Below are 22,680 nucleotides of genomic sequence, written 5' to 3' on the forward strand. Positions count from 1 at the left end.
GAATGAGGTATCGAGACCAGAGGAATACTATCGCTCGACCATCTTGAGCTCGAAGCCGCCTCACCAGTGGGCCAGTGAAGCGACCTTGAAAAGCTCGACGTGCGCGCTCTGACGAGCGGTCCAGATGCTTGTATGATCTCGTGGACGACTGCTGGTTCCCTTGCCTCGTCATCGGCCGCGCCTTGAGCAGATGCGAGAGGCCGAGCTTGGGCATCAGTCGCGGCGAATGGATCTCTGCGTAAAGAGGCGCTACTATGCAAAGGATCCGAATAAAAGTCCATATGATCGGAATTGCGATCCCTCTCAGATGCCGAGGCTGGAGCTTCCTGATTCTGCGCGCTATCGCCCGTCCATCTTCTGTGATTTTCACTGCTCGTGTTGGCCTCGCTCACGTTTCTGGGCAGAATCATTTCGGGCCTTCGCGAAGGAGTGGCTGGCACGGATCGAGGGTCAGTCCGACTCCCAGCGCCGATCTGCGCATCATCGTCAGCGCTTCCTATCAACAACGGATCATCTTGCACGTCGGCTCGAGTTGCGTGACTACGATCATCCACTGAGGTTACCGGTACCCTTGGCACATTCGACGCGTGCGCTATCCGACACTCTGCGCACATGATGATGCTCTCGGCTTCAAAGGCTCTCTGCTGCTCGGCAGATCTCTGATCCGAACGTGTCGCCGGGGGCGGCGCAAAGGCTATCGACGAAGGACTTGGGGCACCCAAAGAAATCGAGAACGCGTGGAGCGAAGACCCTGAAGGGTGCGATAGCGCAGCACCTGCTGGCGCCACCTCGCTGCTCTCTGGAAGAGGCTGTCCACAGCGTGCACAGATCTTTGGGGCTTCGTGTGCGTTGGTAGGAGCTGAAGTTGTGCTCGCAGGTGGTGAGTTGCTAGGCCCGGCCTCATTGTCCAAATGAGAGGGCGGGTCGCTGCCGGGAGCAGGTGCCATGATACAGACAAGAGTGTGGGCGAGGAGGTAGGAGCTGGTCTATGTCTGGAGTGTATGCGCTACTTTTCCTTTCTAGCAGGTGAGCAGGCCGCCCTCTGCTTGTTGGATCTGATCAAGCGTTACGCAACGAACAGCGACGGCGATGCAGAGTAAGAGCACAAAGCAACACGAAAAGCAGGGAAGTAGCGCTCGAGAGTCAGGTGACGTGGTAGTCAAGACTGAGTTGTGGGGTGGAGGCGAGCAGCAGCAGATTGCTTGCTTGCTTGCCGATGATGATCGATTGCGCCAAACACGCCCCGCGGAGAGAGGTTTGACGAAGTGTGACGAGTTCCTTTGCTCCACGCAGCAAGCAGCATATGCAAGCATGCAGCAGCAGCTAGCAGCGGAGGCCGGCAGCATGAGAGTCGTGAGTGCGCGCAATCGTGAGCAATCGCGATCATCATACGCGCGTGAGTTTGGCAGGGCACACGCGCGTACACCGTGAAACCCGTGTACACACAGCATTGCATGCCTCTGCGTGATCTGCCGCGTGCGAGCGGCGCGCTTTGGCTTCTGACCAAGCCACGCCAAATATGTGCGTGCTGCGATGGAGACAAGATGCCGCGTTTTGCTGCTGCTGTCTCGCGGCCTGCTAGCTGCTATCGTTCGTTGCGTGCGGCCACACTGTGACTCGTGACTCTTCTACAGCAGCTGTGACAACCCGAGCGACTCGTGGTCACGACTGCCGGACACAGTCGAGCTGCTATCATGATGGGATACGTGTATGACTTTGCGCGCGGATCAAAAAGACGCAAGCGTGCTGCATGCAGCTTGCACGCAGCACGTACGCTTGGATACCCGGGCTCTTGAGTTGCCTTGCGGCCATCGATCAAGCATCAGAGCAGCTAGCCTGTCAACAGCAGCAGCAGCAGCATGCAGCCGAGGAGAGTGAGTTTTTGATTCTGATTCTGACTGCTCGACATTCAAATCAAGAATTCCAAGATTTCAAGATTCATTCACGCGATAGAGTTTGGTTCTTGCGATAACAGGAAGGGCACGTGACCGCTGTGTTGCTCCACACCGCCAAGCACACCGCGCCATATTATGCAAGTCAAGTCAAAGTTGTTTGTCGATGAATATATGAGCATACATACTGTATGCAGATGGATGGCGTCGAGCCCTCTTGTGTTTGCAGTTCAAGTGAATTGATTGCGATCCCCACCAAGTAGTAGAAGGAGTGATTGCTTCACAACTCGACAACTCGCTGCTGCTGGCAGACAGTATCCTCATTCGTGATTCAGACACTCCGCTCACTCGGTCGCTTCTTCTTTCGACCTCATGACGAGACGCCCGGGTCGATTCAGTGCAGTAGTCTGAGTGCATGCACTCGAGTGGAACGTAGGCCCAAAAGCATGGGATAGAGATACCCACGAGTCACACCTGGCCCGTGCCAGCAGCGACGCCCCTGCTGTATCTGCTAAGCATCTCAGCGGCATCGCAGAAGGCGGCGACAATCCGGGCAATCCCGGCTCTTTCATCGCACCCATCATGACTGTGAACAACCAGAATGCTGGTCCTTCCACTCGCGCAGAGTCCGTAGAAAGACGCGGGTCTACACACGGCGAGGAGGAAGAGTCAGACTTCTCAGCAGACTCGTCGTCATACCTATCCGGCTCGCCCGAGCCAACCCCAGCAATCATAGACGAACAGTTCCTTCCGCGCCTGGTGTCAGTTGCCTTTTGCATCTTTCATGCATCAGAGGGTCCTAAGGTCGTCTATCAAGTGCCCGAAGGCTCGTTGGTAGCCCATGCTGCAGCTCCCGGACCTCCTGGCACGCGCGCCAGAAAGGTTACAGACATTACACCCCCGCCTCTCGTGGACTGGAATACCATCGCAGACTTTATCATCCCAAAAGAGCCGCTCTGTGGTCGACTGGTCACGTGTACCGCAAGAGCACTCAATCGTGGTCGCCTGCGATCAGAGGCTGCTCAGCTCGCTGCAGCGAAGCATCAGCGGTCAAGGCGTCGTTCATCGTCGAGAGCGGATGTCGAGCGCCAAACAAGGGAAGATTTAGTGTTCGGCACTGCCCAAAGCCGCTCGACATCCAGAGATTCGCTGCGGCCTAATGAAAGCATCGACAACAGCTCCTTCTCGAACGAGCTAGATGGTATGGACATGGATGCGTACCATCCAGGAACCAGCACAAGTGCCACCTTCAAGGTCCTCTCCCACCCCACGCTCATAACCGACGAAGCTAAATACTCCCGCAACACTTTCCTCTTCAACATTGCCTTCCTCTTCGATGGCACTGCAGATGTTCGAGCCTACGAACCAGTGGTGCGCAAATGCGTGCGCCAGCTCAAGACGCTCGAGGTGAGTAGCTTCACTCGAATATATGGCATTATACCTTTCAATCGACGCTGATGTGGCACGCGATGCGCAGCAAACAAATTCGTTTTTGTCTTCTCCAATGTCGCAGACGCGGATGTATGGCATCATCGAGCAGCTATACGAAGATCTCAACTCTTATTGTGAGACCTTCATAGCTCTTCCCGATGCTCCCCACTCCCGTTTCTTGCATGGTATCACGAGCCCTGACGGCAAGGAGATTGCCCTGTCTGACGCCACTGCGCGATATAGTCTGAGCAGTTGGGGTCCTTTAAATCCATTGCAGCCAGCGGAACGTGCGCAGCTCGAAGCAGCTCTTGCCAGCAGACGTAGAAGCAGTGGGGCCCACAGTGCCGGAAGCAGCAATGGCATTCGCATGGTCCAAGCTTCGCCTTCCAATAACTCTCTCGCTCCTCCAAAATTTGCGCGCAGCTCAACAGATGCTGCATTCGAGCCAGTCGCGCCAGGGCAGTCTCTCGAGGCTGGATCGGGCCTGCAGCGCCCTTGTGGCCCAAGCAGATCGAAGACAAGCGTGTCAGCCTCTCCAGCTGTACGGCGAGACTCTTTGGCGACCTCTGCGCTAGCCTCATCTTCATCTAGTTCCGGCTCAGAGGGAGATCTCAGTGAGATGGCTTCCAGTATGTACCGGCCGTCCGTGGGCAGAGCGCTGAGCAACAGGTCAAAGGGCTCCTCGGAGACGGGCTACAAAGCAAGGCCTGTCATCGGCCGAAGCAAGACTCAGGCAGCTGTCGGTTTGACTAGTGCGGTGGTCAGCACACTGACCGGACCGGAGTCTGATGCGAAAGGTGCTACAACAGCTGCTTCTGCTCCGATGCTGCGTGCCAAAAGCGATGACATCTCCAAACAGCTGCCGCAGCATACAGATTCCGGACTCTCTGCCGCCGGCATCGCTCAAAACTTCACAATTGCTAGCGGCTCCTCTGCACTTTCTCCTGCTGCTGATGCCGTACAGACGTCTCTGCAAGGGAGGCAAATTCTCAGCAATTCTAGCCACGCTCGTGAAGCGGGCGCCGCGCCCCTGAAGGTCCCGACAACTCCTAACTCTTCTCGTTCAGTGCCTACGATACCATTACCACTGTCGATCAGCGTAGGCGCTGTGGCACCTGCACACATCCTAGGGCCCGGAAAGAGGGAAGCTCCACATGGTCTCGGACGGACAGTAAGAGACGCAATTAATTTGAAGCTCTTTCCTACCTATGCGAACCCTCCTCCCGTCTACGAGTGGCAGGTCCCTCTCGCATTGATAGATCTTGCGCGCTACGCAGACGCGAACTGGGACCTCACCATGGCCAAAGTGAGTATTCGCCCCGGAGTGCGACCGCATGTCTTTTAGACTTCTCAACGTCCCGGCACTTGTACAGATCTTTCCATTCATTGATGGCATCAACCACGTCAAGCGCATCTCGCAGCTCGCAGATGCGGACATAGATCTGGCCATTTCCTGCATGGAGCATCTGCTGTGAGTGACGCAGCTGAGCGTTGGCAGTCTCGAAGGCTTACGTGTTCGCAGCCTTACGCACACAGCTACTATGGCTGCATCATAATGATCGACATCTTCCAATTCTTCAACATGTACACGACGAGGCCCCTCATCGCAACGATGGCAACGGACGAGTCCATCATTGCAGAGTGTCCCTTGTACGTGATGCTTCCCGGGAGACCACTTCAAAGCTGGCCGCGACTCTTGTCGCTCTATTCGGCTCTCAAACCTGGCGTGACTCTCCACGAGTGGATCGAAGAGAACGACGTCGACGACCTAGGCATTGATGTTCGACGCTTCGTTTCCTTCGGCATCATCAAGGGCTTTCTTCGCCGCGTCCACAGATATCCGGTGCTACTCTCACCATCGATGATACGTGTAGAGGACCCAGCAATCTCGACGAATGATGCGCATGCGAAAGCCAGCAATGTGGCTACTAGATCATCGGATAAGCCACAGCGCAAGCAGACACCCAGCCCTCTGAATCTCGCACGAGACACCAGCCCTGCGGAAGAGAGGTTCCCTGTCTCAGCCGGGCTTGACTACCAAAGCGGAAATGCACTCCGATCTCCGCAGTACCACAATCGCGTCGCGCGACGTGACTCTTCAACGGGTGAAGCGCCGCAGCGCACTGCGCCTAGAGCCTCACCAACTCGAAGATTAGCTGCCGCACGCAGACAGAACCCGTATCGGCACACTGCAGCAACGGTGATCGAAGTGGCCAGTGTAGCTCTGGACCTGGGACCAGAAGGGGAGAGCGCACGAGAAGGAAGTCACCGTCGACGGCCTCTGCAGTCTCCTTTGCGCTCTCGGGGAAGCAGCTCGAGCATCGCCGCTTGGAACCGAGGGACGAGTCTGTCTCATAATGCAGGGGCCAGCGCGGCCTCGCACGGAGCTGAGACAGACGCGCAGCGCTCCACTTCCAGTACCTCGTCCGTCCCGCCTGACCTGCCATCGCTGCTTGATGCAACGCGCTCAGAGGATGAGCTCTGCGTCCGATATGGTATCCCGTGGTCCGAGCTGCACACCCTTTTGATGCGCGTAGGTCATGCGCCTGTAGCGTCTGCCGAGGCAAATCAACGTGCACGTAGCGGAGAGAGAAGTACAGATGTGGATACCTGGAGAGAGGAAGAGATGCAGGCAGGGGCTTCAGGTTTCGCTGGCGCCAGCGGCTGGACGGTCGGAGGAGCAATGAGCGGCTTTGCAAGGAGGACTTCATCAAGCAATACCATTCAGCAGCGCCCCACGTCACGCAGACAGAGTAACAATCCAGAGTATGGGGCCGCTACGCCGAGCGCGGGTCCGTATTCTGCATACTCGCGGTACGACCCGAACACGCCAAGGGCAGCCAATGCGGACACGTCTGGCCTACCCCGAAGCAGCACCTTTGATTCTGCTAAAGGATTAGCCAGTGCCAGTGCTTTTGATCTGGCCGACGATACAAAGGTGGGCACATTTGGCCTGGGACCTTCCCTGTCCGCGTGGGATGGCCTGAACCTTCAAAAATCCATCAAATCTGGCCGCGGGTCCCAAGCGGACTTTGACCCCAGCGATTACGGCCGCGTCAAAATTCTGTTGCAATAGCATGCATTGTAGCTGCAGCAACTGCCACGTGGCGGATGCAAAGAGAGGTGCCAGGCGGATGACGGCCTGAAGGCAATGTGCATTCTGACGCCAAGCGGCACTCTAGCGGGGGCGCGGAGCGGTCACAGCAAAGTCAAAGGTGGTTGTCTAGAGAGTCCTACTGACTTCGACCTCTTTGATAGCCTGTATGATGTCGCCCTCCTTAAAGTCTTGGAAAGCGTCGCCGAAGCTCATCCCGCACTCTGTGCCCTTCCTGATCTCATCAACTTCGCGCTTGCCGTGCTTGAGCTCTTGCAGCTTTCCCTGCCAAAGCAGTTTCCTATCCTCCTCTTCGTCTTCCTTTCGACCACCCCTCTCTCTCATGACGCGTACAAGAGTGTTGGCGGTTATGCTTCCATTCGTGACTCTGCAACCCGCGATATTCCTGGCCGTTCGACGATTGCCAGCGATGCTAAAGATCTGCGCAATGATCGCTTCGCCTGTGACGCGCGTCTCTATCCTCGGCGGTAGTAATGCAGAGGCTTCTGCCGACACCCAGGACATGAGGCGATAGATGACGTCATCTGCCTGGATCTTGACATTACTCTTCGCAGCAGCATTCTGCATGGCTTTCGGCGCCTTGACATTAAATGCAAGAATATGACCTATAACAAGGCAGCGCGAGCGTACGAGTTGTGAGCGAGACGAATGTCAGGCATTGGCAATGAGCGCTCATGCACTCACCTTGCACCGCTTGAGCCAAGGCCAAGTCTCCGTCGGTAGGATCACCAACGCCCTGAGCTACGATCTTGACGCCTACTTCTGCATTGCCGATCCCTGAAATGGCACCAACGACAGCCTCAACAGTACCAGAGAAGTCGGCGCGGACGATGAGTCGAAGTTCCTTCTTTTCGCTTTCAACCTCATCCTTTGGCAGAGCTTCTTTTCCTGCAGCCTTTGCCTTGTCCAGAGCCTGTTGCGCTTGCTTTGCGTACTCCTCGGCAGTCAGACCGAGCTCAGAAGCCTCTAATCTTGCTTGTCTTCGCGCTGCTCTCTCTTCGTACGCTGCTCTAGCTTGCGCCTCCTCCTCTTCCGCACGCAGACGTCGAGCGTCGTTGATACCTTCTGCCTCCTTGATCAGCTTGCGCCTGGCCTCGATGGCCTGACGGGTCTCTACTGCGCGCTTTGCGAGGGTCTCGGCATTAGAGCTACCGTCGGACGCGTCCACTACACCCAAAACCTCATCCCCAGCGCTCGGAAGCGTTCGCCATCCAGTGACTACCACCGCATCTCCAGGGAAAGCTGGCTTCTTCGTTGGCTTTCCTGCAGAGTCTAACAGGGCACGAACACGAGCCCAGCTTTGTCCTGCTATAACCAAGTCTCCGGTCCGTAGGCTGCCGCGCTTCACCAGAACAGTTGCGGTATTTCCTCGTCCTTTGTCGGTGCGCGACTCTACGACCCATCCTTCTGCGGGAATGCCATCGCGTTCGGCCCTGAGATCCGCCATCTCTGCCAGCGCGGCTAAAGTCTCCTCCAGGAGAGGGAGACCAGCCCCCGTCTTTCCTGATACTTCCACGCAGGGCACTTCACCGCCGTATTCCTCGAGGTGCACACCGTTCGACATCAATTCGCTCTTGACTCGCTCTACATTTGCATCAGTCTTGTCGGTCTTGTTGAGTGCGACGACGAGCTGCAAGCCAGTCGGTCGCTCGTTCGATTCTTCGACCTCATTGTCTTTGTTGTTTGCGGCTTGCTGGTCTACATCTGCATTTGGGACTTTGCGTCGCCGTGCAGACGTTGCTGCTTCTTCCTCGCGCAGCGACTCGACAAGCTGAATAACTTCTTTGGTCTGTGGCATGACGCCATCATCCGCCGCAACCACAAGCACGACAATGTCGGTGACTGCCGCGCCTCTGCCCCTCATGGCCGAGAATGCAGCATGTCCGGGTGTGTCCAGAAAAGTGACCGTATCGACACCGCCGCTAGTGCCCGACCTTTGACGTTGGCTTACGGGCACGCTGAATGCGCCAATGTGCTGCGTGATGCCGCCAGCCTCACCAGCAGCCACGCTCGCGCTCCTTAGCTTGTCTAGCAACGTCGTCTTTCCATGATCGACGTGTCCCATGATAGTGACGACGGGAGGTCTGAGAGGTGTCTGAGCTCGCTGATTTTCTTGCAATGGCGGTGATGGGTAGATATCAAAGGCGTCCGAATGAGAGTTCAGTGGCACTGCCGTCAAGCCATACTCTGAGACGAGCAGAGCAGCGTCATCGAAAGGCAAGAGCAGGTCCGGCCTGGTGTCTTCATACCCGGCAGCGGTCATGTTGTTTTGCAAAAGTCGCATCCTTGTGCCAATCGCTTTTGCCAAGCTCGAAACAGTCATGAATGCAGGCAAGCCAAGCTCCGTGCGGATTGGCTCAGCCGAGACGACTCGTCTATCGGCTTTGCCGGCTCGCATTTGGGCTCGCGCCTCCAAATCCTTCAACTGTTGCTGCTGCGCTCGCTCCAGCTCTTCGTGCTCTCTTCGCAATTTGTATGAGGGGGAGCGGTCCGATCCTGATTTGCGCTGTTGCTCCGCCACTCGCGCAGCGATTCTCCCCTGCGCTTGACTTCCGATGGATAGTTCAGCATCCTCTACGGTCTGGTCTTCATCTGCCTCTGCAGTTCCGAACAAGGTTGCATCCGAACCAAGATGTCCCAACTCCGCAGTGCTATTGTCATGTCTTCTCTCCCTCGCGCTGTTGGCGCCCTGGTCCCTTCGTCGCGCTTGTGCATTCTCCCTGCCATCCTGTAGGCTGTTACCGAACCTTGGCCCAGCCGGCGGCCTGCTTCGGTCAAGATCCGGTCGAATTCGCCCTGCATCTGTCCGAGAGGACCGCTGATAGCGCTGGTCTGAGTTTTCTCGTGGACCCCGACTTCTGTCTCCAAACTCTGAGCCGTGGTCTCTACGCGGCTGTAGATGAGGAGGTAGGCGTTTGCCCGGCGTTGCCCCGTCAGCATTGACAGCGGCTTGACCTTGGCTTGACGAGCTGCCCCTCGGCTGACCATTCCATCTCTGATCGCTACGACCCTCTTCGCGCGTTCGTCTTTGCTGCCCTTGCTGCCCGCCACTAGATTGATGCGGTGCTCGGGGTTGAGACGCCGACCGCTCTCTCGAGTGTGGCGGTCTTTGGCTTGATGGAGCGGGCGAGCTTTCTTCCTTGGGCCTCTCTGTCGGACGAGCATGGATGGGCTGCCTTTTCTTGCTGACGAAGCCGCCTGGAGGAGCGCTGGTGCCAATGCCTATGCCCATATTGACGCCCGAGCTGGACACATCAGCGCCCAGTCTGCCGCCCGCATTTGGAGGTCTCTGCTCGTCGCTTTGCGAGGCTGTTGTCGAGAAAGCTGAACAGCGTGGCGAACTGCACAGAAGCAAATTTGCATGACGCTTGATGATTGCTGAGGGGGGGCAATAAGGGCACACGGCATGTGTGCGAGCAGAAATCGAGCCTCCGGGCGTAGCCCCAGCAGAGAGCAGGTGCAGGAGAGCTCCTCTGGAAGACCGTGCCGCGGGCCTTTGAACTGTGAGCATGGCGGCAATGGTGTGCGGGTGCCTGTGCGATGCTCCGTCTGCCGAATTCGCGTGATGGAAGAGGAGGCTTTTGTAGAAAGCAAGACATCCACCCGTACTCCACCTGTAACAAGCACAATCTGAATCAAGAATCAAGTTTGCGAGTTTGTCCTCCATGCGCGGACTGCAGAGAAACCACGACACAGCACCATCGTGATCTTCGTGCGGGCACAGTCACGTGACACTTGCCGCGCTCACCTGCCGGACCCTAACTTAGCGACTGGTCTTCGTTATTAGGAACGTATCCTCTGCGTGATCTAAGCGGCTGCTGATGGCCAGTAGTAGTAGGCAAAAGCATTCATTCAATTCGTAAGATCGATCAGAGTCATGACACAAGGCATGCAGGCGCAGTGCGTCAATTGCTACGCGAGTTGCTAGTGACCAAAGCAGACATGGTCGAAATCGCAGGGGCTATTTGCGGAGCATAGTACTATGTTGCGCTTAGTGTGAGCTCGTCGTTCTTGCAGACCACAAAAAACGGTAGCCTAGTACGGGACGAAGACCACGAGATGTGCGCGGAAATATTTTCGAGAAAGCGTCGCTTTTCGAACGAATGCTCTGGTCCTTTTGAATCTGATCGAGCCGCAAATCATGCGCTGGAGCTACGCATTGGCTGGAGCATTGACCTCGCACGGCTGAGGACGAAGCTGCGCAAGGGTTCTGATGGCACATCGCAGGCTTACAAGCTTGTGAGCTTATCGAGGCAGCCGTTCGACCGTGCCATGAAGCTTTCCGCTCGTCACGTCTTGTCCCAAACGACCAGCGACTTCCGACCAAGAGAGCCGCCCAGGCGCTGTAGCCTTGGCTAGATGAGATGTATGATGAGCATCGCTCAACTTGCTGCTGCTTGGAGACTTGTGCCCTCGAGCGTCATTCTTGCGCGCCTCTGGAATTGCATCCGGCCGCTCCATTGCGCTCGCATGACTTATAGGTGTCGCGTTCTGCAAAGTCCGAGATCCACTTTGGGGATTGGAAGCAACGCGTAAGGCTAAGCCCTGAGCGACGTTCGCGCCGCCGATCGACATGCTTCCTATGCGGTTACGGGCTGCAGCTCCCCTTGCCACCTGAGACCAGCTGAGTTCTGGAGGTGAGCGGCTGGACGCAGGTGCGCTGACATCTCGAACAGAGGATTGCGCCGGCAGTCTAGAATCTTCCCTCCGCTGAGGGAGAGGAAATGCATGGCGACTCTCTTGTGACGGAACAGCTTTCGTAAAGGTACCTCGTGCAGTATTAGAAGCCCCATCGCCGTTCGAGAGCAGATCTGCATGCGAGATTTGATCCGACTTGCCGACGCCTCTAAAATGTGCTGCAGCAGGCATACGATCAGAAGCGTTGATCGTCGAGAAATGCGCTATTCGACGAGCCCGACGAGCCGAATTTGCTTTGGCTATGTCCCGATCCGAGCCTACAGGCGCAGCAGAACCATGACCATGACCCCGGTACGACTTTGATTGTTGAGATCCATCATGTTCGAGTATGTTGACCGAGCGTAGCAAAGCCAGGGTCCTCTCGCGCTCCAATCTGGGAGAGCTCGAGCCTATCTCAGCTTCGGCGGTGGCACGCAGCGCCGCATCATCGTAAGGGGACGTCTGGACCTGCCCGCTGTTATCGACGTGCGTCTGACCCGGCGCAAGATGAATATGGTGTGTCATTGTAGCGGTGTATACCGGCGATGGAAGCTTTCCTCGTTCGCGATTCCTGGCCACACCTGTCAAATGCACCCAGGGATCGCGGAAAGACGTATGCCATGGACCTTTCAGCTGGGCATGAGAAGTGCTGGCCTCGTCAGTCTGTAGCAGGACAGCAACATAGGAAAGACGGTCCAGGCAATGAGACCTGGACCAGATGGAAGCGACGTACTCGAGACAGCGTCGCTTGCGCCATCACTCACATCAAAACGAGTCATTTCGGGGCACACTGCTCGCCAGTAGTGATTTACTGCGCAACGCGTTTCCTCGCGTCTCTCAGAGGTGACAGGCATATCAGGTCCATCATTGAAATTGATGTAAGGATCACCATATTGTCTGGACTTGGACTAGGCAAGTAGCCTATTGCGTCAGCAAGTGCCCGGGAATACACACATAGCAGCACTCACGTTGCTGGCAGTAGTAGGATAGAAAATACCGAAGAGGAACGCTAAAAGCAAAATATTCGCGCGACTCATTAGCGCTTTGCAGACTGAGCTTTGAGCTGACGTCGTTTGGGAGACCGTGGTGATGCAGTGAGCTGACAGGGATCCAGACGTGGGGGCAAGAAGGAGCGCACGCACGCCGAAGAGATTTGGTTTGGGACCTGAGAGCAGCAAGCGAATAGCTGAAGCGGATCGCAGCAGTCCCCCTTCTGTCGAGACAACGTTTGAGACTGAAGGATACGCAAGAACTATGCGTGTCCAGTCAGGAAAGTCGATGCAGCACGGATACCGCCAAAAGCGCAGATGGTAAGTTCCCACGAGATCTCCCCGGCATTAGCCTGAACACACCTAGGCGTCCTCATTGCTGCACAGGTGGCAACTCGATCGCAAGCGATGTTCGCGGCGAAGTAATTGGATGGCCTGCTTGAACACACTACGGGCGGAGCCGGAAAGGTCCCCGACCGCAGACTGCTCGTCGGGCGTCGATCAGCACGCAGTCAACTTGACGCAAGTGGCGACGCTCATCATTGGGTGCCACCAAATTCGCAACAGGTCGGGTGAAGAGACGTGGATCTGGGGCAAGGGCGGCAGAAATTAGCAACACCCGTTCAAGAGAGTACTCATGGAGGGAGTCGGGCGAAGGATGTTGCAGGACTCACCACTGCGGACACCCAGCCCGGGCGTACGAAGCCCTCGCCAGCTAAACGTCCGTGGCCTGGAATGACTAGTCCTGGTGTGCGGGTATCTACAGGCCCAGTGGCTGGATCGAAATCCAAAGCTTCTTCAGGAGCCCTGAAGGGCCATGGTGTATGGTTCCTGAATCCTCTAGGCGGTGGCCGCCAAGGCGTTCCTCGTCTAGCAGGGTCGTCTACAAAAGCTCTGAAAGTCACTTGACCCCGGGGGACGTGAGGATCGCCCGTCACCTTGAGCCCTTCCAAGACTCGCACACCAGGCTGCACCTGGCTGATGCCGATTTGCGTGCCGGCATACATGCTCGGATCCGAAAGGGAGGTCTCTGCTCTGCTCGCGGGTGAAATCGGACGTGTCGCGTCGATAGGGGACACCCACTGCGAAGGACCTAGACCCATGCTTTTGGAATCGGTGAGGACGTCAAAATCTGCTTCCGTCAGAAGACGAGACCTGACGTAGAGCAGTTCGAGGCCCCAAGGTCCGTAACTGCTCGCGTACAATCCTTCGACCAAAGACCAGTCGAAACCCGTCATCGCCGGATCTTGGTCTCTGAGAGGTGCTTGATGTCTGTAGCGCTCAGCGTCGAGCGCGGTAGAGTCCAGCACCCCAGGACCTAGTATTGGTGCTCGAGGCGGTGACTTGATAGCGTAAAAGGTCGGACCTTCAGGCATGGGCTGGCTGAGCGAGGGCCAAGCTCTGTAGGGCGGAGCAGGGTTCATCCTCATGCGCAGAGCTAGCGATTGACCTGGTGGGCTGCTGCGCAAAGCTCCAACGCGCAGCGTATGCGACTCCGAATGACGGAGGGCAGCTTGAAGCCCTTTGCTTGGGAAGGGCAGTGCTTCTCTTGGAGCCAGCCTTCTTTCGTCAAGCATGTATGCCAGTTGCTCGCTAATGACGCTGCCGCGACGTGAGCCGCCAAGGGCACTGGAAGTCGGGAAATCGTCCTGAAGCTCGGGAGGCAAGGGTCTACTTGCTAAAGCAGCCAGAGAGACGTCTTGGAGCGCAATCGTGACCTCATTGCATGAACGATCTCCCCTCGATACTCGTCCCACACCACTGCGTCGGGTGGCTACAGCTCCACTTTCGATATAGGTGACATGTCTGAATTCGCCCGCCGACAGACGCATTACCCGCACTCGTCCAGTAGCAGCGGGACCATGCGCATAGCCTACGTGAGGTACCTCAGCTTCGTCCGATGTTCCGCTCCACGCCATCTCAAGCTGTCTCGACTCTTCTGGATGAGATTGCCAGGCCCTCCCTGCGGATGAAGCAAGAGGGACGTCCTCATTGGCTAGACCAAGCTCGGCAGCCACGTCGAGCGGATCGTGTCCTGCTACAGAGTGACGTGCAGGCACCGCGAACCTTCCAGATGCGGCATCGTCTTCATCTTCGCTGACATCCAGCCAGTGTCTTTCGGGTGCGGCTGAGCGAGCACCCTGTCTATCAGAAGTAGCTTCGCGAGACTTGCCATCGGCGCTCGCACTGCCAGAAACCTCTGCGATAGGTTGGTCGGAGCGCTGAAGATGGGCTTTCCATTGTTCTCTAACTGTTGGCCAGCTGAGGCTCCAGAGCATTTCTGTGCGAACACCGGGCAAAGAGAGGTCGACGGATACGTTGCTGCGGAGAGCAGTGCCATCACTCGAAGGCGCTGCGATGTGAGGCATAGCGAAAGATGTCGCAGTGGACCAGGAGATCTCTCTTTGCGCGCGATCAAAACCCATCTCAACCGACATTGACGGCGACCCACGATCTGGAGCAGCGTAAACCGGCTGCGCGTGAGGTATCATGCCGTGCAAGCGATTGACTAGATGGATCTTCTGACATACAAAAGCCGGATGTTTTCTTCTCGATGCCGCATCGCGCGCATCAGCGTCGGCGCTTGAGGTTGCCATTCGGTCTGCATTGGCATGGTGAACCACCGAAGCAGGGTCAGAAAGTTGAGCGGCAGGTGAGGTTCTTTGCGCGTCAAATTCTGCCCGCGTGAGCGTTTCAGCTGTCTGCCGCTCTTGGTCTTCCGGATCAAAGTGAGGGTCGAGTACTACTCTGATGATGTATCCATAGCTTGGTTGATCACCAGCCCACCACCCAAGGGTCGCCCTCCACGGGGCCACGAAGGCGCACCAAACGTCGTGCAGGGACTCAGCATCCTCGAAGCTCTCTTTCCTTAGACTAGCTGATCGCTGTGCGCTCGAGGTTGCTTCCGCATCAGCTCGTGAGACGGGCCAAGGGTCGGTCGATGCTGGAGAGAGATAGCCGATGGAGCCGAAATGCGGATCCCAGGGTGGTAGCTGCTGACGGGAAGATAATGCCCGAAGGTTGTGGGACCTGGCGGGTGGAGATGCGTCCAGCACATCCGCCAGAAGTGGCAGCCAAATGTGATCAGCTGTCTTGACGAGATTTCGAAGCGTGCCGCATGAAGCGGCGAGGGCGTGCAGCTCCTCTGCTGATAAGCGGCTGAGGATAGTCAGCAGGGTCTCTACAGGTAGCCCGAGCAGCGAGGGGAATGGTCTTCTCATGTTCGAATCCGCCTTGATCATATCTGCAGCACACGCTCGTTGTCTGCACGTGTAAGAAAAAGAGCTCTGGCAATTGGAGAGTCGCTTCAATCGCAGCAAGCCGAATGAAGCGGGCGCTGCTTGCTGTCTGGGCTTTTGCTGGGTATCAGATATACTTAATAAGCACCAGCTACAGCTTCCGATGTTTCGAGTACTTTGGGCAGCGTCATTCGAGCCCTGAGAAGTCGACGTCGATCCTAGAGCGCTAGCAGCGCGGTGATGAGGGTCGCAGAAGGGTAAGGGAAGATGGGTATGGACGGCGATATATAGATGAAGGATCCCTGCGTCGGCGGATGAATGGTTGGGAACCAGAAGATTTCAAATCATTATGGCGCAATAACAAATCCGACGTGGGCTGCTCGAACACAATCTTGAATTACAATCTTGAATCAAATACTGAAGTCCAACATTTTGTTTGAATTTTTAAACTTCCGACTCGGCTTCTCATTTGAAATGGAAGACGCTAAAATCGCCGCTATCTGACTCATCCATCAGGTGGAGGCGGGGGATCGTTCGTCGAGATCGACCGCGCGCGTATACTCGTGACTCATTCATATTCAATTCAATGGTTCTTGATTCGAAGACGCGTGACCACAAGTCCAGCTTCCCAAACTTCCTGATCCTCAGCGCCTTAGTCGTGCGAAGTTCCGCGTTGATGCATCGAGGCCAATCTGATACACACTCGTGGGAGACAACATGGATTCCAAATCTCATTGCCCGGAATTGAAAAGCAAAGAGAACGCCTTTCTGTCCGAGGCCGTCGTATCAGCTGGTCGAAAGACCGAAACCTCAAATGTCGCTGGAAGCCTGATCGGCCCTCCATCGCCGCACCACAAGTCCGCGCATGAACAACCGCGTGACTGCGAGACTGTCTGTCCGATCCACCACGACTCAGCCATGCCGTTTCTGCCGACCGTCGCTTTCAATCTGAAGCCAATTAGCACGTCGAAGGGCTGTGCTCCACGATATCTCTGCTTCGTGATTTCTCTATCATCAGTGTTCGTCGATTTAAAAGGAGTGACCCGCATTTGATATCACTACTCAAGACTGTGAATCGAAGACGTCGAGTCTTAATTGAATGGAGGCCTAGCTGATCAGCATGCATCAGCTCTGCATGCTGGTCGGTCGGCGTATTCGTGATATACTTCTCATCAGATTCTTGATTTTGTTTCACCACTTGACTCACCGTATAGTCAGTGGTCACGTGAATTCCGGAAGTGCAGGGCCGAATCACGAATCACGAATGCACGCTTCGCAATTGACATGCACGCTCCCCTGAACGGAATAAGCGTCAGCCATGGCAGGAATCACGGAACACTGAAGAGTGAGTTTGGGACGCAGCAGCAGCAGCAGCAGCAGCAGCTGCTGCAGTCTCAAGTGTTGTGCTGCTGATGAGGCCGGTCACTTGGGTGTGGGCGCGTGCTCGCGCGCGCGTGAGATGCCCACTGCGACGCGGGGGTCAGTCAACAAGCAGTCACAGCTAGTCGTGAGTCGCGGCGCAACGCAAGCAGCAAATGTCAGCGACACAACAGCAGCAGCAGAGGGTCCTGCAAGAGGCCTGCTGTGAGGCGCTCCACACAAGTGCCGCCTGTGCGCGGTAGCCCACTGGCCACACGCGGCAGCCCACAGGCATGCAGCAGCAGCCGCCATCTCCATGCAAGGACGCGACGATTTAAGGCTCGCTCTTTCCCTCCATGTCTTCCCAGGAGGACCGAGAGCATGCCGCAGGTGTGTAGAAGCCCCTGTCCTGCTGCAGCTTCACACGTTCATGTCGACTCGACGTCGTCTGCACGGCGATCCTCTCATACCCGTACACCATCTCATCGTCCTCTATAGTCACTTGCCGAGTTGGTAGAGCTTGACCTCGGCACATCTCCTCTCATCAGCAGCACTCGCCAGAATGAGCTCCTCTCAAGGAGGCGTCGAGGGGCGCAAATCCAACAATTCCCGACGATCGGTCTCCGTCGCGACCGCCAATAGTGCCAGCGGAAGCGTGGTCGGGCACGATGAATCAGAAAATAGTCTGAGCACTACTCCTACACAGTCTCAGCACAAGCACACTCCGAACCAAGCTCAACTTCGAGATGCCAGTGTCAACACTTGGAGGAATAGCGGTGAAAGTGGTGGTCAAAACAGCTCTCAAAGCTCGGACAGCCAAGGAAACACGCTTGGCCGCAGTCAACCTGCTCCAGTGAGTCCCGAGTGCAGCCCCCCTGATCGTGCGTTTTATCTGCTGCTCAGCTGCTCACAACGCGATGCAATGCTACTTCTTGTAGCGTCCCGCCCTCACTGCCACACCTCGCAGCGCGTCAGCTAGGTACCCAAGCGTCCAGGGCAGCCTGAACACCGGTACTACACCTCGCAGCGCAGCCCGCAGCACCTCCTACGCGCCCAGCGATCTCGAAACTGGCAGTGCCTTGTCAGCGTCGGAGTACGACTCAGATGAAGGCTCGATTCTGGCAAGTAACGCGAACCGCAGCACGCAAGACAGCGGCGCTCAGTCTCTGCACGCCGCACAGCGCTCGTCCTCTACCACGACTACCGCTCGCGGTCGAGGTGACACAGTGCGCGCTGTGTCCAGCAAGGCAGGCGTCAGTAGCTCCATGAGTCGGGCCACGGGAGCGAGCCAAAGCACCAATCGAGGTGGCTCCCGGCGTACCAGCGTGGCAGACAAAGGCCGTCGGAGCAGCGTCGCACGCGGTGGAGGACGAAGCGACGATGAAGATAATCGATTCGGTCCGTTGGATGACGAAGATGATGAAGTCCAGCCCTACGATCGTGGCGAGGAATTGGTGCGTCGACGTGCAAAAGCCCGAAAGAAGCTCGAGAAGCAAAAGCAAAAGGCAGCAGAGCAAGGGCGCACGCGCCAGCAGCAACAGCAGACTCCAAGCAGTCCTAGGATCCGCTCAGGAAGCATCGCTGCTATTGGCGGAGGCCTGCGATCCCCTCAGCCAGACGGCGGTGCAGTGACTCGAGAAGGACGTCCGATGCACATCTCCATTCCTACACCTGGATCGGAGATCAGCTCTGGACTGCTTTCTCCGGGCACTGCTCCCTCGTCTGCGGCGCCACCGACTGCCAGTCCAGGTGGTAGCCGCCACACGAGTGGAGCTAGCGGGCACCAGGCATACCCTTCGCCGCACTCTCATATCATGCGCTCTGGTCTCCCAGTCACCTCGCCCGATGTTCACTCTGCACGTCGGTCAAGCGCAAACTTCAGCGTCTCGACGACACGCGCACCGACCACTGGCGCCCCCGCCAGGGACGTGTTCAGCGACAGCAACCGCGCACAATCCGAAGCTGGCGCGGGCAGTATCGCTGGCAGCGTCGTTGAGGGATCTTCGGAGGACGGCGACATTGGCCAAGCAGAGGAAGATGATCACGAGGAAGGTCGAGACACCCTTGGAGGCTTGGTCAAGGAGAGAGAGACTCAAGTGCAGGCTGTGCGCAACAGCACTGGTGTGGATATTCAGGAAGCGACCCCGGAAGATGGCGATTCTGGCGATTTGGACGACGATGCTAATGGCGACGATGATGGTGACTCCTCGGGCGGAGATGTCGAGTACACGCTCAAAGATAGACAGGACGCAATAAACATCGAGCATCCTTTCGGTTTGCCGATCTGGAAGCCCGCATTGTACAAGAAGAGCCGGACGGTCACGAGAAATGCAGAGGATGCGCTTCATTCCATGCCATCAGCTGCGGCTGAGAGGCATCTACTCCCCGGCAACATCATCTGGACGGTCTTCTTTGGAAGCTGGCTGAGTGTACTTTGCATTCTGCTTAGCTTCGTGCTCGCCGCTGTCCCATTGGGTGGACGTCGCTACGCTCGAGTGCTGTGGGAACTTGGCTGCTACCTCATCTGGCCTTTTGGCAAATACGTAGAAGTCGACGTCGGACCTAACAGCGGAGAGCGAGGGACCATTTTTGGGGATGCTGACCAAGACGCGGCCAATGACGAAGAAGGAGACGCAACATTCGAGAATGCCTTCACTCCAGTGGCTGCTAGATTCCCTCACGACCACGAGCACCACACAGTTCCCTTCAACAGCCGCGCTGGACCGCGCTCTGCGTCGAGTCGCTCCTTTGCTGATGAGCAGAATACGCTCAAGCAGCGCCCTGATTTACAACAGCGCCAAGATCGCACTGGCAGCTCATCAAGTATCGAGGCTTCCAGCTCTCGTCAAGGTGTGGAAGATGCTGCGACTGCTACCAGAGCGAACTTCACAGAAGCAGCGACCGAGACCAGCCCATTGAAGGGAAAGCGTCGTGCGTCCGATACGGCTCAATCCGCAGACTATGGGGCGGTGGGCGATGCTGGACTCGAGTCGGGAAGCGAGGTCAAGGATGAAAGGGAGCGGATCGTGGAAGAGCGGAGACTCTATGAGTACGTGCACGACGCAAACGGCAACGACATTGGTCGCTCAAGACGTCTGGGCGGCACCATCGCCTACGGCGTCTTCTTCTGGATCGCTCTTGCGCCCGTCTTGGGTCTCGTGTGCCTCTCACTCTGGGGGGTGGTGTTCACTATTCCGATGGCCAAGCTGACTTGGGTCCTCCTCAAGAACTTGGCTACCCAACCCCTGGCATTGCACTTCCGTTCCGCGCCTGGCATTGCCCTTGCCGCAGGCCTCAACGACGATGACGCGCAAAGCTCGTCAGCAGGATCCGAGCAGCTTCAGAACGGATTTCTCAAACCTCTTCAACCAGGCCAATTCGCTCCTCGCCACAGAGTCGTTCGCAAGGAAGGTGGCGCTCTCGAACCTGTGCGCCGCTCGAAGATTCTTCTTTGCACATACCGGGCGATGGGTTTGCAGTACTACAAATACACCGTCGGAGGTGTCAACATCCTGTTCATCAACACGCTGCCCTTCGTGATCTTGACAATCCTCGACTTCTTCTTCGTCGAAGACTATGTGCACCGCCACCACATCGAGACCGGGTTCCTGGCCTTCATCTCGTCCCAGGGCGCGCTCTTTGTGCTGGCGCTTGGTAGCGTGCTACCACTCAGTTACTTCATCGGCATGGCCGTTGCAAGCATTAGCGCACAGAGCAGCATTGGTATGGGTGCTGTCATCAATGCGACTTTTGGTTCCATTGTCGAAATCATCCTGTACGCCATTGCCCTGACCCAAGACAAGGCGCGCTTGGTCGAGGGTTCCCTGGTTGGCTCAATCCTGGCCGGTGTCTTGCTGATGCCTGGCCTGTCCATGTGCAGTGGTGCAACACGTCGCAAGGAGCAACGATTCAACGCTCGCTCAGCTGGCGTGACGAGCACCATGCTGATCATGGCAATCATCGGCATCTTGACACCCACGCTTTTCTACCAGATATATGGAACATTCCAGCTCACCTGCAACGGATGTCCCGTCGGAGCGCCGCCCGGAGATACTTGGACGTGCAAGCAATGCTTCTACGAACACGTGCCACCTGCGTCGGACCCCTTCTACCAACGCGATGTCAAGGGTCTAATGTATACTTGCACGGTGGTCCTCGTGCTGTCGTACGGCATTGGTCTCTGGTTTAGTCTTCGCACGCACGCCTCTCAGATCTGGCAAAACCCAAACCCCGTGCCGGCTGTCGGTGCTACGCCTGTTCATCAACATGCAGGAGCAGTGCACACGGGCGCTGGATCGAACGCCATTAGCATCCCTTCTGCGCAGCGAGCAAGCATCTACAAGCGCATCCTCCAACCTGTCGGCCAGCTCCTACCTACACACGGTCAACAGTCGGCTTATCCTGTCTCTGCTCCAGCTCACGGCCAGCAGCATCGCCCGCATAGCCAGGCCCACAGTCAAGGTACCGGCACCGTTCGTTCCAGCCGGGGTGGAGCTCCCGAAGGCGGCGCTTTGCCTCCCCTCCAGTTGCCTGAATCAGCAAGTCTGACTTCCGACGACTACGCACGCGCGGTCGCTTTGACGACAAGCGCCTTCATGCAGGAAGATGAGCGTCAGAAGCAGCTGCAGAATCAATCCCGATCAGCTTCTGGACACGCTCCGGCAAACTCGGCAACTCATGCGAATCAGGCTATTCCGCGCTCGGCCCTAGGCCCCACGCAGCCCCGACATCATTCTGTCCACGATGCGACTCACGATGCAGACGATGCTGAGGGCGGCCATGGTGGCCACGATGCGCCATCTTGGACTCGCAACCAAAGCATGTTTGTTTTGCTCAGCTGCACTGTTCTCTACGCCATTATTGCCGAGATTCTCGTCGACGCCGTCGACGTTGTTCTTGACGGAGCTGGCATCGACATCAAGCTGCTTGGTATCACTCTCTTCGCGCTAGTTCCAAACACGACCGAATTCCTGAACGCGATGAGTTTTGCAATGAACGGCAATATCGCTCTGAGTATGGAGATCGGCAGTGCATGTGAGTACGCTTCCCAAGCTTCGCCCCGCGCCCCGCCTGTACTGATGTGCTTGCCCGATCGCAATTCTACGCAGATGCTCTCCAAGTCTGCTTGATCCAAATTCCAGCCATGGTCGTTTTCAGCGCGTGGTGGAATCGTAGTGGAGAAGCAGACGAGCAACAGATTTTCAGTCTGATCTTCCCTAGATGGGACGTCATCGCCATCATCTTCTCCATCTTCCTCCTCACCTATACCTACACTGAAGCACGATCCAACTACTACCGCGGCAGCATACTCATACTGAGCTACGTCGTTCTCGTCTCTGGATTCGTCTTCGCCCCTTCTACCGGCGACACCGAAGACCCTGGCGAGGACTTGCCCGGACCTGGGACGCTCCTGACAAATACCGTGCATCTCGCCGCTCAAGCGGTCGGCACACACATGGGTCCGGCTGCTACGCTCAAAGCATGGATCGGAAGCTTGTGGGCGCGCTGAGACCGAATGCTGCATGCTCCGCGGCCCCCCTTTTCAAACGTCGAGGTCCTTAAGCAAGTTGTGCGCGGCTTTAGAATGAATCAATTATGAGCCGATGGCCTGTTTCTGCCCGAGACTAAGCATCATGCAAGAGGGAAAAAAAAAAGAAAAGAAAAGAAAAGAGCGCGTTTGACCAAGCATCCTGCTTGCCGACACGCCTACGGTAGGCGTTTGACTGCGACGTACGCTGAGGCCAGTTGCGGAGACTGTTTGCGCAAGTCATGAGTTAAAGCAGTCAACTTGATGAAGGTCATCCGCGATGTTGTAACGAAGCACCGCCCACTTCGATCACGAATCCGATTCGTGATTGTGATTGTGTTGTGCTGCGATTGATGTCAGCGGCGCTCACGTGGTCTGTGCGCATCTGGCGTGAGTCAAGCATGTAGGTACTTTGACTGTGCCACGCGTGACGCAACATACAGATGGGCGA

General features: G+C 56.6%; 4 protein-coding genes across 4 annotated transcripts; 2 read left to right on the forward strand and 2 right to left on the reverse strand.

Moving 5' to 3' along the window:
- Positions 1-2,474: 2,474 nt before the first annotated feature.
- On the forward strand, positions 2,475-5,862 carry IE81DRAFT_285731 (nitrogen permease regulator 2; the record flags this gene model as incomplete). Its single annotated transcript, XM_025511649.1, has 7 exons — positions 2,475-2,866; positions 3,128-3,299; positions 3,370-3,496; positions 4,502-4,629; positions 4,697-4,794; positions 4,860-5,193; positions 5,728-5,862. Coding segments are annotated over 7 exons (1,386 nt in total), but the record flags the coding sequence as incomplete, so codon positions are not given.
- Positions 5,863-6,311: 449 nt separating this feature from the next.
- Positions 6,312-10,053, reverse strand: IE81DRAFT_320171 (hypothetical protein). The gene is made up of 2 exons (XM_025512938.1): positions 7,123-10,053; positions 6,312-7,043 (listed from the first exon to the last, which is right to left on the reverse strand). Exons 1-2 carry the CDS (start codon positions 9,947-9,949, stop codon positions 6,547-6,549), a joined length of 3,324 nt encoding a protein of 1,107 aa, XP_025372576.1. The 5' UTR covers positions 9,950-10,053; the 3' UTR covers positions 6,312-6,546.
- Positions 10,054-10,484: 431 nt separating this feature from the next.
- On the reverse strand, positions 10,485-12,378 carry IE81DRAFT_190365 (hypothetical protein). The gene is made up of 3 exons (XM_025510785.1): positions 12,084-12,378; positions 11,880-12,023; positions 10,485-11,748 (listed from the first exon to the last, which is right to left on the reverse strand). Exons 1-3 carry the CDS (start codon positions 12,150-12,152, stop codon positions 10,684-10,686), a joined length of 1,278 nt encoding a protein of 425 aa, XP_025372577.1. The 5' UTR covers positions 12,153-12,378; the 3' UTR covers positions 10,485-10,683.
- A 4,688-nt stretch (positions 12,379-17,066) lies between these two features.
- IE81DRAFT_309074 (hypothetical protein) lies at positions 17,067-22,307 on the forward strand. The gene is made up of 3 exons (XM_025512390.1): positions 17,067-17,555; positions 17,641-21,736; positions 21,811-22,307. The coding sequence occupies exons 1-3, from the start codon at positions 17,265-17,267 to the stop codon at positions 22,209-22,211; spliced, it is 4,788 nt and encodes a 1,595-aa protein (XP_025372578.1). The 5' UTR covers positions 17,067-17,264; the 3' UTR covers positions 22,212-22,307.
- Positions 22,308-22,680: the final 373 nt, after the last annotated feature.

This window comes from Ceraceosorus guamensis (assembly GCF_003144195.1).
Source record: "Ceraceosorus guamensis strain MCA 4658 unplaced genomic scaffold IE81scaffold_5, whole genome shotgun sequence".
NCBI classification, from domain to species: Eukaryota; Fungi; Basidiomycota; class Exobasidiomycetes; order Ceraceosorales; family Ceraceosoraceae; genus Ceraceosorus; species Ceraceosorus guamensis.

What these genes read in the sequence shown, in the direction of transcription:
- IE81DRAFT_320171 (XM_025512938.1), bottom strand. Translation starts at nt 9,949, where the DNA reads ATGCTCACAGTTCAAAGGCCCGCGGCACGGTCTTCCAGAGGAGCTCTC. An exon ending in CTTGGCTCAAGCGGTGCAAG is followed by an intron (nt 7,044 to 7,122) that starts GTGAGTGCATGA and finishes GCCTTGTTATAG; the next exon opens with GTCATATTCTTGCATTTAAT.
- IE81DRAFT_190365 (XM_025510785.1), bottom strand. Translation starts at nt 12,152, where the DNA reads ATGAGTCGCGCGAATATTTTGCTTTTAGCGTTCCTCTTCGGTATTTTC. An exon ending in ATCCTACTACTGCCAGCAAC is followed by an intron (nt 12,024 to 12,083) that starts GTGAGTGCTGCT and finishes CTACTTGCCTAG; the next exon opens with TCCAAGTCCAGACAATATGG. An exon ending in CCGAAATGACTCGTTTTGAT is followed by an intron (nt 11,749 to 11,879) that starts GTGAGTGATGGC and finishes TCTCATGCCCAG; the next exon opens with CTGAAAGGTCCATGGCATAC.
- IE81DRAFT_309074 (XM_025512390.1), top strand. Translation starts at nt 17,265, where the DNA reads ATGAGCTCCTCTCAAGGAGGCGTCGAGGGGCGCAAATCCAACAATTCC. An exon ending in GCCGCAGTCAACCTGCTCCA is followed by an intron (nt 17,556 to 17,640) that starts GTGAGTCCCGAG and finishes TACTTCTTGTAG; the next exon opens with CGTCCCGCCCTCACTGCCAC. An exon ending in TATGGAGATCGGCAGTGCAT is followed by an intron (nt 21,737 to 21,810) that starts GTGAGTACGCTT and finishes AATTCTACGCAG; the next exon opens with ATGCTCTCCAAGTCTGCTTG.